The sequence below is a fragment of the Odontesthes bonariensis genome, chromosome 5 (assembly GCF_027942865.1).
Source record: "Odontesthes bonariensis isolate fOdoBon6 chromosome 5, fOdoBon6.hap1, whole genome shotgun sequence".
Lineage (NCBI taxonomy): Eukaryota > Metazoa > Chordata > Actinopteri > Atheriniformes > Atherinopsidae > Odontesthes > Odontesthes bonariensis.
Window position 1 is genome coordinate 19,580,424 of NC_134510.1, and position 13,828 is coordinate 19,594,251.

The 13,828-nt window shown below is 39.0% G+C and overlaps 1 protein-coding gene across 3 annotated transcripts in view; it reads right to left on the bottom strand.

Moving 5' to 3' along the window:
- Window positions 1–1,197: 1,197 nt before the first annotated feature.
- Window positions 1,198–13,828, bottom strand: part of col14a1a (collagen, type XIV, alpha 1a) — a 138,518-nt gene continuing 125,887 nt past the window's right edge. For 2 of the 3 annotated variants that reach the window (XM_075465157.1, XM_075465156.1), the window contains exons 47-54: window positions 12,209–12,262; window positions 12,045–12,116; window positions 9,692–9,727; window positions 8,823–8,889; window positions 8,424–8,615; window positions 6,545–6,622; window positions 5,432–5,587; window positions 1,198–2,366 (exon numbers count right to left, since the gene is read on the bottom strand). In XM_075465157.1, coding sequence (XP_075321272.1) covers window positions 2,338–2,366; window positions 5,432–5,587; window positions 6,545–6,622; window positions 8,424–8,615; window positions 8,823–8,889; window positions 9,692–9,727; window positions 12,045–12,116; window positions 12,209–12,262 — 684 coding nt within the window. In that variant the 3' untranslated portion in view covers window positions 1,198–2,337. The remainder of the gene's footprint in view (window positions 2,367–5,431; window positions 5,588–6,544; window positions 6,623–8,423; window positions 8,616–8,822; window positions 8,890–9,691; window positions 9,728–12,044; window positions 12,117–12,208; window positions 12,263–13,828) is intronic. The other variant, XM_075465158.1, reaches the window with a different exon arrangement.

The following is a 13,828-nucleotide window of genomic DNA, read 5'->3' on the forward strand; positions in this document are numbered from 1 at the left end:
TTAGGTCTCAGCAAGAGGTCAGAGCTTGGTTTGTGAGCTGCTACCTCACATCTTCCACAGTGAGTGGGCCCAAATCTGCATGAGAAAAGTGAAACACGGGCGGCAACACGAGACACAAATAACACACATTTGTTCTTTAGTTTTGGTACAAAAACCCAAAACGGAAATCTTTGTGAGAAGAGAATGACATTTTACCAAACACTGTAATAGTTGCCAATTTGTAAATGAAAAAAATGACTTTAAAAAAAAGTAACCGTTGTGTTTGGTCCTGCATTTCATATTAGAGGATTAGCTTAATAGTTAATACACCTTTTAGTTTGGTAATTAAGCTAACAGTTCAGCCAAAAACCCAACACATTACTAAACGTTTTACACACAGCTCGGGTGCAGGGGAATCAAAATTCATCATTATAAAAAGCCTGTACAAATGTTGCCTGCTGATCCTCGATGACGTGAAACACTCCAAAACAAGAAATGTGTGTCCAGTTACACACTTGTTGGACGGCTCAAAGGAGACATGCAAATGTGGGGTTTAGTCCAGAAATCAGCTAACCTAAGCTTTGTAACTTAAGATTGGAAGGAACGGGTATTATCGTTACATTAACAACTGGACAGGGATAACATAGATCAGGCACTTTTCGGACCATCCTTTTACAAAGATATCATACAGAGCTATTTACATAGTTTTTCTTCTGGTAGGGAAACCCACTGGAGACGCAGGGAGGGGGGCTTCTCACCAGTTTCAGATGGGTGGTGATATATATGTGCATGTCTGTGTCAGATTTGTTGCATGCGCGTGTGCGTGTGTGTGTGTGTGTTTTGTGGCTTGTAGGGCTCAAGCACTTAAGGTGAGTCCATCCTTGCTCCTAAATCCTTCCTCATTCTCATCCATGATACCTCCTGGCGACACCTGGTGACCTCAGCTCCACATCTTCAGAGTGGCTTGGGTGGTAACCATGGCGACTGTGAGCCAACTGAGAGGGCTGTTGTGGATAGTATTGCGAGGGGTAACCACGATTATAAGGATCCTGCTCTTCTTCCTCCTCTTCCTCTTCCTCCTCCTCTTCTCCTTGGTTGGTGTTGTAAGCCACTGCAGCAGGGTTGTGCGGCTGTCTGTATGGAGGATTGTAGGGCTGGTAGCCGCCGTGAGGCAGGGGTTGGACTGAAGCAGTGGGAATATTTAGGGTCAGTTGGAATTTGTGCTTCTGGATTGGAATGAGATTAAGGCCAGTTTTGGGACAACAGGCATGATAGATACCACCACCACTTAAAAGCAACACGTAGGTAGTGTGTTATAAAAAGCTGGAGGGGAATTTGGACAGAGGCACAGCAGAAATGTGAGGCATGCCGACTGAGATCCTGTTTTGCAGCAGGTTTCAATGAATTTCAGCATTTAACAAGTCTCATTTCACTGATGATGAAATAAGTTCTGAGACTGCACAGCCAGATTTGGGACAAGAAGGGTCAATCAAAGTGGTTTCAGCAAGAATATATATGGATATTTTTTAAATCCCATTACTTTTGGGGAAAAATTACTTCAAAAAATTTTTTTTCAGAGAATGAGATGCACAGGTAGCTGAAGCTTTCAGTAAAAAAAAGAAAATAATAAAAAGAAGAAAAAACAGCAAATCAGCATCAAAGCAATTCATCATCGTTTCGCTGAGTGATCTGGCTTTGAAAGATGTGATTAGCTTTAATGAGATTTGAACTTGAAGCAGGGGAAGAGAAAGCTGCTGCAGTAAAACAGTGTACATGATTAATTGTTGCCAAATGGAAATGTGATCAGTGGTGGCAATAGTCACAGCAGCATTAAGGGGTTTTTCTTTTCTTTTCTCTTTTTTAAGCCAATCCATTTTTTTTTTCTTTGAGTGATAACAACTAGTTTAAGAAACCTGTTTGAATCAAGGAATTCATCTGAGAGTAGATAAGTGTTTAACCTCTTATCATTCAGGAGTCACATGGAATTAGACAGACGTTGGATGACGTTTTTAAAAATTGGCCCTTGACACAAATGAGGGCACAAAGTTGTGTTAAAAGACTATATTAGGGTAGCCTACCTTGCTTTTAAATTGCAGCACCTTCAGAAAAGGTGGAAAAAAAAAAAAGATTTGCAACAAAAATGAAGTATGTTTAAAGATTCATTTTTAAACTTCAAGGAACCAAAAGCCCCTGCGGCAAGTTTTAAAGGTTAAAGAGTTTCAGTAGTGCTTATCCATCCTGGTAAAATACGGCTGCCTTGAGGGAATGACTGGATGGGATTTTTAAATTTCTTTTCCAGGGCATGGAGGAGGGCGAGCTCAGGGGATGGAGGAGAGGAAGATGGTTCGAAAGTGCTCCTCAGTAATCATTTCCATAGTCCCGTTGAACTTCAGATTAGAAGAAGGAGAAGATGAAAGAAGGGGAACAAAGGGAGGAGAGAAAAAGTTAAAGAGAAGATGTTACCTCATATCAAGATGAAAACCCAGTGACACCAAAGATTTTTTTAAACATCAAAACAACCTTGACAGAACATCCACTGCTGAGAGATGCAAATAAAAGAGACAGAATTTGATTTATTCTTTTAAGAAGAAAACTAGAGTCGTACAGTCTGTGAAATATAAAGACATTAATATTAAATGTTTGGAGGAATGTAAAATGTGTCAGATCTCTATTTTTCCTTTCTGTTTACAAGAAAGTTAAATAAAGATTTCTAACACAGAAAACAGCATAAGGACAACATGCGCTGGGACACTGAGTGAAAGGACACATTTGTTGCAATTACATACTGAGGAGACATTTAACACGCCGTGTTAAATACTCTCAGCGGTTATTCGTTCATGTGACGATGTATATTCAAGTGTGTATTCAGAAAAAAGGAGGGCATTAGTCAGTGTAACTTGTCATCATATATATATATATATATATATATATAAAAAACAAAAAAAAACATGTTTAGGTGTATTATAGAATTACATTCAGGTAAATAAATTAAGAGTATATATTTATATATATATATATATATAAAAAAAACATGTTTAGGTGTATTATAGAAAAAAAACATGTTTAGGTGTATTATAGAATTACATTCAGGTAAATAAATTAAGAGTATATATTTATATATATATATATATATATATATATATATATATATATATATATATATATATATACTCTTAATTTATTTACCTGAATGTAATTCTATAATACACCTAAACATGTTTTTTTTTGTTTTTTTAAAAGCTTTGATAAACGTGAAACTACTTGATGTGAGAAATCCTTTCATATCTTGGTCCAACTCAAGATGGACTTTATTCTTTCTCTTAGGGTCAAAACAATTATACAATATCTTAAACAGAAAAAAAAAAAAAAAAAGTTGTAGGACTTCCCAAAACCTTTCCAGTCTGACATGTGGTTGGGGGTCACTGTCCTGCAGGAACACTCTGTTATCTCGGAGTTCTGTGGTTATCCCGAATAATTCTGGGGCAATTTAATTTCATTATTCCATCCATTTCGTGCAATCTACCAGTTTGACTGGCAGTTTAACAGCCTCAGGAAGCTCAAGGCAGTTCTCTGCCTTGATGGTTTATGGGCTGCTCCCAACCATCTAAAGCCAATTTCTTGTAGTTATTTAGAAATCGCTCCAAGAGACATCCCTGATGTATAGATCTACACTGAGCTCCTTGGACTTTCCGATTGTACCGTGTTGGTCAGTGTATTGAGTGCTGTCAATCATGATCAGACACAGGAAGTCAAGAAACCTTTGCAACTCAAGTCAGTGTTTTTACTGACAGGAAGATTATGTGGGTGTATCAGTTTTCTATGTGGGTGTATTTACGCTTCTTCTGTTTCTGTAATTATTTCACTTAAATAAATTCAGAAGACCTTTAAATGTTTGTTTTTTTTCCTTTTAAAGATGTTTGTTATACATTCAGTCTGCCCAAGACAGAATGGTTCAAAGAAATAACAAAAAGCCCAATACTTGGGCTTGCTCCAGATGAACTTCCTTTACCTCACACAGAAACAATGATTCTACTAAAATACAGTAACTAACAGCTACTCTGGCTTTGAGCTGGACGAGAAAATACTACCAAACTGAATCATAAGAATGAAGAAAATAGCAAAGTTTAAGGTAAAAATGTAGCTGCTGTGAAAATGAAATAAATCAATCAAAATCCTGTACTTTGATGTGGTCTGAAAGGCTGCATTTCATGCTTCCATGGCTGGGAAAAACAGACAGGATTCTCAAGTCTTGTAATACAAAAAATTAAAAAAAAAAAAAAAAAGAGAAACATTTAGAGTTGAATCCACTGGTAAATCTGGTTTGATGGGTGAAGTAATGTCTCATCCATCGGCTACTTTTAGCAGACGATGTGTCAGCAGGGCAATTTGTCAGAAGCCGCTAAATGTGTACCGAGCTGACGTGACCCAAGACGATGAACTCTGCAGACCCCTTCAAGATTCTCATTAGTATAAATATTCAAAAGATCATCAATGTGTGTGTAACAGCATATTTTATTAGATCTCAATACAGACAAATGGCTGTGGCCCGCCACCTCTTTAATCCATCAGAGTGGGCATGAATGCATAAACTTCCCCGTGGAACGACAATAAAAGTCACATCACTCTCCAACTCTCTGAGAGCTTTACAAGAACAATAACTATTTGAGAGCCTGGCGTTGCTGTGAAAATAACTTTAGACTCTTTCGTTTAAAAGAGTTAAGAAAATGACTGATATGACACTTAATGTTGAATATGTGCATCTAGAAAACCATATAATTCCATCCTAATTCTTGTGTAGTCAAATGTTTAGAGTCTACTAGAATGGAGAAAAAAAAGACTGAATTTAAAAGATTCTTGTTCAGAAACAAAAAGGACAAATCAGGACAAATAGGGCCACGTAAACCACAGCGAATGCTTTGGTAAGGTCTGCATATTTCGTGTTTTCGCCATGAAAATATTATTTTGGCATCAGTTACTAGATGCTGACCTGCTGTGCACACTGTGTGCATGTGCTGCTGTGTTCATTTCTCTGCAGCACTGGTTCCAAACGTTAGCTCTGTCTAAAATCTTAGATAAATATGATCATTGGAAACTTTTATTTTTTTTTCGGCTCATTTCTGTCGTGTAAAAAAAGAATCAGTTCTCCTTTTTTTGTCTTCTCACTTGATTCAATCATCTATTTTCTTGATATTTTCCACCCAATTGACGCTATTATAACCGTTTATAACACATTCTAACATGGTCATAAGCAGATATGTGAGCTGATTGAAATGTTTACTCAAGTATAACTCCTAAAGAAGAGATGCCTTAATATTTATACATTAAACCGTCACTACGGTGACCTCTGTTTAGTGTGTTAAAACATTATGTATGTGGTCTGCTTATAAATGCTGAATATAGGTGTTGATATGAAGCATTACCAATTTTTATATAACAGCTGAATGATATTTACCTCCAACGTTGTATCCCAAACACGAGTTTTGGTCACAGTATCCTGGGGAGCCGGCTGGTCCTGCGGCTCCAGGATTTCCAGGCCTGCCTGCTGTTCCTGTGTTACCAGGACGACCAGGTGGGCCCTGGCTGCCTGTCCTTCCTTCACCTGGCAGGCCTGATGACGGAGGAAAAAGTTTGTGTTAAAAGGCGGGTTAGTACACAAAGTCATTTGACATAAGGTTGAACTACTCCAGCTGTGTGACACCTGGTGAGCAAAGATACATTTTTTTTTTTTTAAAGTGAGGACTATAGGCTGAAAATACACCATCCAGGCTACATTCTGTCACCGTACTATCATCCCTTCAATCTCTTTTAAATCCTCTTCTCTCTGGCTGGAAGAACATGACATAAAGTATTAGGAGGCTGCAAACGTTTGCTTGTCATCTCTGCATTAGGGAGCTGATAGTAAATGTCCTGAGGGCATGCAGCAGGAATAACAGTTCTTAGCGGAAAATTTAGCCAGAGGCTTCCGTTTTATGTTTTGACAAGAGAATCTGCTCCACTGGGACTCAGTTGAGCAGTCAGCGAAAAAATTAAATCAATATTTTGATGGGAGCTTCTTTTTCCAAGCGCCAGAATTATCATCCCGCAGATATTCAAGAAAAGCACAATTAATAAATACTTCCTTTTCAAATATCGACTCTTTGCCGTTATCTGATCATAGAAAAGTTTCAGGGGAGTTCTGCCAGCTCGTTCTATGAGTATTGATCGAAGCATACAGAAATCCCAACACTGACATTTTTTCATAACACAAACCTCAAATTCCACACAGCACTCAGGAAAATCAATACAGAGAATCATATTCATGGCCCAAAATGTCTGCTTGCATTTCTCAGACAGATATTCAATAGAGGGAAAATCTGTGCAATCTGTTCAATCTGTGCTCTTTCGGTTAATTGTTTCAATATTTGAAACACTTGAGGTTTTGTTTATAAGCAGCATAATGACAAACTTATCACAAATTGTAGGTGTGCTGAAGATCTTAAAATGATATTTGAGCCTTGGGGCTCAAATAGAAACCAGAAAATGCAGACAGTGAAATCTGCCCCCTCAGAACTGTGCTGCATCTTACCAGGAGGACCAGGTGGTCCTCGAGGTCCCTGACTTCCAATCCCTGGACTCCCCCGTTCCCCTTTTTCTCCTGATGGACCTGGAAACAAAGTTTAAAGAGACTCACATTAGGTGAAAAGCTCTTCTCATTTTTGCCTTTTTTGGTGCCCACACAGCTGCGTGAGGGTTTTATTAAGGCTTCGTAGTGTTAAGAAGTGGCTCGAGTACAGAAGTGATGCAAGACTTGGGAAGTATTTTGTGTTGCACTTCTAATCCACTCCTCATCTCAGAGAAGTATTGTTTATTTTCACCACAACGTATATTTGACAGCCAAAAAAAACATTTAATAAGCTTGTAAAAAAAAAAAAAAAATAAAATAAAAATCACGAAATATTGCTGATTTAAAGCCTTTTCCAATTTTGACAACTTTTCAGAGGGTTTCACATAAATGTGTGGAAGTTACACTTTCTGAACTGACACAAAAGCTCAAAAAGTCCCAAAATATCAATACAGAAGTGTAGTTTTCTCCTGACCAATCAATTATTTTATGACCCCAAAATCCTCATTTTCATCTCGTGATCCTTTCTAAATGATTTAAGCAATTTCAAGTAGTCAAAACTGAAGCATCAATGTTTATCTTTCATGAATAATGTCAGTCAGAATCTAACTCGGTCTTAAACACTTAGTTTGCAGGTCTTTACTTTTGCATGTATTGGTACGTTTGCCTTCATAAAACGTTTTCCATTCGATTGCTGATCTTTATATCAGCATTACATTGTAATTTATTGTTGTACGTGTTCTGAATGAATGGATGCCTGAATGGTGAGGCTGATAAAATGTATGATAACCTCAGAGTCTGCTCTCTGCTTCTGTTCATTAAGGCAGCTGTTTGAATGACCTCATGGAATATCATTCATACTAACTAATATTAGAGAAACACATTAAACTCCGATGTGCACATTTTCTGTACAGCTGCCTTTATGACAGTCTTAACTGTGTACAGTGAGGCTGCAGCCTTTATTCCTGTTTCTGGTATCCTTGCGTTGACATCTTTTAGCCAAACGCATAATATTTGTCTGACTCTGGTTTCAGTTCAGCCTATAAAACATTAATGCAGTGTGTATGTGTGTGGTGGACCAGTGGCTACAGATCATAAATCCCACTTGGGAGAATCAAAGGTTTGAACTGCTGAGAAAAATTCATCAACACTGAACAATTCTGACTGACTTTCAGCTGCTCTCAGCTCTCCTTGCCCTTTGTGAGTGTGTGTAGGGGCTCATGCGGTACAAAGTCCTTCAGTGTGAGTTGCGTGTTTCAGTGATGAAGAAGGAGCCTCATAAAGGCTGTTTGTCCTCTAGGCCTTGTGGAAGAGGAATGACCTCATGGATATTGAAGTTACTGTCCTCTGGCCTGCACTGTGGGTTTATGTGACGAGTATGGGAGCCGGCCAGACCGCAAAATACAGCAGGAAGGCCAACACGTCAACTCAAACAATGGACAATTTCTGGATTAATTGTGTTGTCTCTTTTCTGTCCCATTATAATGTTTGTTAACATAAAAGTGCATCATTTTACAGACTGGAATGTTTGATGTAGTGTAGACTGCAGGAGCCCAGCCCATTGTGAAACTCAGACAGAAGCAGCGCGACCAGAAATAACAGCAAAATGTGTTTTTTCTGTTCCTTTGGTTTAGCCACCGTGCTCAAGTAAAAACCATGTTTTTTACTTTGGCATGTTGTCGAATATTGATGACATGCTTATGTAAAAATATATCTATGTTGAGACTAAATAAACACTACCGCAGTCAGAAAAAATACATATGATAAGTAGATAATTATCGTGACAGGCTTTTTCCATCCAATGGACACTCATGAGCACAATCAATACTTCGTCTCGTCTCACCTCTGTCACCCGGTCGGCCACTCTGGCCATTGGCACCGGGGAATCCTGGCCTACCAGAAGGGCCTTGCTCTCCCTGAGGACCAGGGAGGCCTCTCCTACCCGGCTCTCCGGGTGGTCCGGGTACTGTTCGGAGTGATACTGATGATTGTAAGGGGATCTGGTTCAAGATGGAGTTATACCGGGACAAATGACCTGCAAGAAGAGGAAAGAAATACTTTAAAGTATTTTCAGTTTTTCAAAACGTAATTCTGTTTGATGTTTTAAAGATAAAAGATATTAACAAAGTTAAGGCAGTGTAGCTCTGCTCAGACATTTTCTGCAAAGGAGCAAATGTTTTACTTTCTAAATTTTTTACTTATACAGGCTCACATGCATGGTTAAAAATCCCTGATTACTCACTCTGGATGAGCTGTTCACACACTTGCCGTGCAATAGCTCTCACTGCAGCTTGGGACTGCACATCACCCTGAACAATGAAGAGAGTGCTCAGAATTTTATAGCAGACAGACCAGTCACTTACAAACCTGTGGTTGACAAATTGGTAGGTGGGTGTTTAATAAACACTCCTTTATTTCAACACCGATGCTTTTTCATTTATGTTGGCCACAAATTTGAAGAAATTTAAGCAAGGCCATGTAGAGTCAAAATTCAAAATACACTTTATAGTTGGGCTTAACTTTGTTGACTTGTATAAAACAGTGCGAAGTGAGACTCAGGGCTAAACACTAAAAAAATAATGATCAGTGTCTGACTAGGTTTACTCACAACTGGGCCACCTCAGTGAGGAGAAAATCCTGTCATGTACTTTTTCAGAGACTATCATGTTGAGTGTTGGAAGTAAAATGAACCGGAGCAGGGTATAAGTGTCCCCAGTAGTTGATTAAATGAAGCAGGAACAGGAATTACAGGTTTGATTCAAGTTGGCAAGTGGCATGTCTCTCAAGCCCTCGGCAGTGAGTGACTGTGTCAGCAAAAACACAGAGTCTGCCTGCTGCAAATGTAAACTATTAACACTGATTTGATTTGGTTTGCTCTAAACGAGGTTGAGGGAGTGCAGGAGAAATAAAGTATATGTTTGCACAAAAGGCGAATGGGAAACCATGACTGTGTTCTGGAGAGTAATGGGATTTCTTCAAAACAAGGGTGTGAAGCATAAGTGAGTAACTGAGTTTTACTTGAGCAAAATAACAGAATTTCCACCACAGAATGGAGCAATAAAACTCGATTTGCTGCAACAGCGGCTCAAATGTGCACGGGAAAAAACTTACTCTTTCTCCCTTATCGCCTTTGGTACCAGCAGGACCCTGGAACATAAAAGCACAAGAGAAGAATAAACAGTCGACAAGTGTATGTCCCTCGGAAGCAGCCATGCTATTAGCTTCTCTCTTAACTCTCCAGCACATTACTCGCCATCTCTCCATCTACATGTCATGTCATCTCATGTCTTCTCTTGTCTTCCAGAATTATTAAAAACAATAACATTTTTTACAAAGTGCATCCAGATACTTCGTGTACAGAATATGCACCCAAACAAAGCCCTATGTTAGCAAACGGACAGAGAGTGACAGTGATATGTGCTTTGGATGAACTTGCTTTTTGCTATTGCAAACACTATAAACCAAGGGGATGCTCACAATATATACACACATATGCGTACACACAAACCTGCCAAGCCTGTGCATATTAGAGTGTAACGCAGTGTAACCCAGAGACATATAAAAGGCAAATATTTCCTGGCCACAGAACCATGTGCTGATATGATAAATATCAGCTGTAACAACTTTATTCAAAAGCTGTAACAGCTTTTGAATAACGGTTTGTTTATCTTGGGGAAACATGCCCTTGGCCACCGACTGACTGGCTGTGTTTGTATACGAAGGTGGGTTGATGGGCAGAGAGGGATACATTTGTGTGTAAGGCCTGGGATATGATATGCATATTATACTGCTGATGACAGAAGGTCCATGCCAACAACTGACACAGCCGCTGAATTGAAGTGCGGGCCTCAACAATAAAAGTCTGGTCCTGGACCTCTTCCACATATGTGCCTGAATCCCACAAGTCTTCCTGGGCAGATAAATGTCTGCTATCTTGTCAGAGAGACATGGAAAAACCAAGTCAAATGAGGGAGCTAAAGTGGATTGAAGGGACATGACTATCTCTACTAAAAGTCTGATTTGATTTATTATTCAATCAAATCTCTCTTCCCATTATGCCAAGCCACATGCAGAGTATATTCAATCCAAGACAACTTTTTTGCCCCCCTTCTCTTTTTTCATAACTGGCAAACATAATAAGCGTACTTGTAATCAAGTAAACAAGAAAAAAAGAAATAGAGATTAAACAAATTTTTAAAAAAAACCTTGGGTGAGTAACTGGAAGCCACATTTCAGAGAGAGTGTCAGGTCCAGGTCAGACAACCCAAACCCCCAAACACACACACACACACACACACACACACACACACACACACACACACACACACACACACACACACACACACAACATCAACAAGAGCTTTAACAACCTGGCAGACTTGTTCAAATATGTACACCTGTTGACAACCATGCTGAGTTCTTCCTAAGATGTGGGTGATACAAACAGTGAACCAAATCTTGTTCTTGGCTGTTACGTTAATCTACAGGGTTCTTGAATACTGATCTTGGCAGATGTAGCACAACATCTCGAGGTGCACTGTGTCATTTCTAAAACTGAATGGTTTGGGTTTGTATCAAGTGCTCAGGTCAGACATTTAAGGATACTATTATCAAAAGGAATCTATTTTCCAGCATTACATGTCATTGAGCCTTAAAAAAGGTAAAAACCGACTGCTCGATACAATTCTCAGTGTATTCAGACATGTGTGGGTCTTTATCACAGAATTGGGCAGGGCGCATTTCTGAAAATTTTCCTCAGGATTTAACTGGCTGCTGCTATTATTGTTTTTTCAGGAGGAAAATTGGCCAACTCCACGGTGCAGAACAGGTACTGAAGTTGGGTAAAAAAACCAGACAAAACCACTGTTTATACATTAGCTGCATGTGCACTCATCAGACATGAGGCAGATGTGATCTCTCATCTTTGAGTGTGTGTGTGTGCGTGTGTGTACATGTGTGGATGTGTGTGAATTGGGGAGGGAATAAGTGATTTATAGCTTGACTCTCGGAGCCAAACTTACTGCTGGACACCGAGCTGACCTGAGACTAGAATAGCCGTCACCTACATCGCAGTATCATCTGTTCCTAATAGCATTACACATAGTTTGGAACCAAGCATGATCTCTACAGCATCCTTGTATGTGCTTGAGTTGCAAATACAAATTCTTCTTCTTTTAAGGGGCTTGATAGAATCTGACCTGCTGATCCTTTGTGAAGAAAGCTGCGCCATAACATTTAGGTTGTTAATGTATCATTTCATAAGTGTGTGATGACTTGCCTTTTGGACAATCTAAAGCCATATGAATGTAGCAACAACAATTTATGACTACATTTTACAGTTTTTATCGTGATCTGTTCAAAACAAACAAGCTACATCCAGTTATGAGAGGGGAGATCAGATAACTCTTTAAAAAAAAAAGAAAAAAAAGAAGAAAAATAGACAAAAAGTGAAAGAAGCACTCACAGGAAGTCCTTGTTCTCCTGAAGACCCTGTTGATCCACCCGGCCCTGAAGCTCCTGGAGCTCCTGGGGCTCCCTGAAACAGTAAGAGAAAGAGACAAATGGAGAAGCAAGGTGACTGGGGGCGATTTTCCAGAGAAAAGAATGATGAGATGAAAACAGACTTACAACAGGTCCAGGGGGTCCTTGTCGTCCCTGTGGTCCATTATTACCCGGTAGACCCTGACAGAGTGATTATGAAACACATTCATTCAGCAAATCATATAATGGCGCTCATTCATTAAGTGTTGGTTGTTTTGTGTGATGAATTTCTGGTCAGTGTCCGGAAACACATTAAAAAAAAACAACGACGATACACACTACTGGGAAAAACCAAACCGAGTAGAAAATGGATCTGTGTCTCCCGTCACTTTACACACTGGAAATCTGCCGACTGCTCCCTGGGGTCAAACCCCTGTTTGGTTTTACTTTTACTTTCAGACAGCTTATATAAAAACAGGTGCATCATTCCTGACTGAAAGGTTTATCATAGCTGAGCCGTGGTTTCCCAAAGGTGTTTAAAAGTATCTCTAGCACTTGATATCTTCACAATGATGTTGTGGTTTTCTGAAGTCGAGAGACAAATAGAGGAGCTTTCAACGGCAGCTTTCATCTGATGCACATTGACAATTCTGTAGGCCATCGGTCTGGTTATGCAGCATATAACAACATAATGTAATAACGTCCTGATGGCGTTGTTGCAGCAGCTTTCATGGGTCATTCAAACTAAACAAATCCAGTGCTATTAATACACAATTTGGAAGCTGAACCCAGCATAGGAAAACAGCTTAATCAGAGACTCGGCTATTATATTTGAATAAAGTATTTTTCTATTCTATTCTATTTCTGTTATTACCAGCCTTTTCAAGGGAACAAGTCATTGGTTAAAAAAAATTTTAATCACTCAAAAATGTATGGTTTTAGATGGGGGGAAAAAAAACAAACAGTGTGTGATAGTGAGAAAACTTTCCATCCTGTGGTTGTGAAAAACAGCTATGACATAAAACTTAGTTAAATTCTCGTGCTAAAGTTGACTGCACAACAATAACCCCTCATCACACCATCCAACATATGCATTAGTCAGAATGTGACATCAGAAACTTCAGAAGTGCAGCAAAACCTTTTTATGTTAGACTGCTTTGCACTGTAAGTATTCACAGGTAAATAGCAGTAGAACTATTACTAATTGGACGATAATGGAGAAATATCCTATCAGCCCAGATTTAGAGAAATAGAACAAAAATCCCATACGTCAATTCTAGTTTTTATAATCCAGGCTTTATCAAATGCTGACAGGAAAAGACTAAATACGTTAAGAGGAGCATGTTGGCCAAGCTGACATCTATCATGGACAACCCCTCTCAGCCCGTGCGCCACACAGTGGGGTCTTTAATTGGCTCTTTCAGCAACAGACTGCTGTTTCCACAGTACAGGAGTGAACACTTCTGTAGATCTGTCATCCCATAAGCCATCAGGGTCTTCAACAACCACTGCTGATATACCACGATTTTTCTCTGTGCAATACAAAATGTGCAATCTTCATTACTAGGACTTAAAAATGCGAAATATGTTCAGTTTATTCCCTTTACTTTGTTTTATAATATAGTCCATATTGAATATTATACTTACTTTTAGATTGTCATTCTGTACTAAATATGTTATCTATTTTATGTTATTCTATATATTTTCAGATATATTATTACGATAACTTGATGTGTGATCTTTCTTTTGGTCACTCGCGATCTTGTA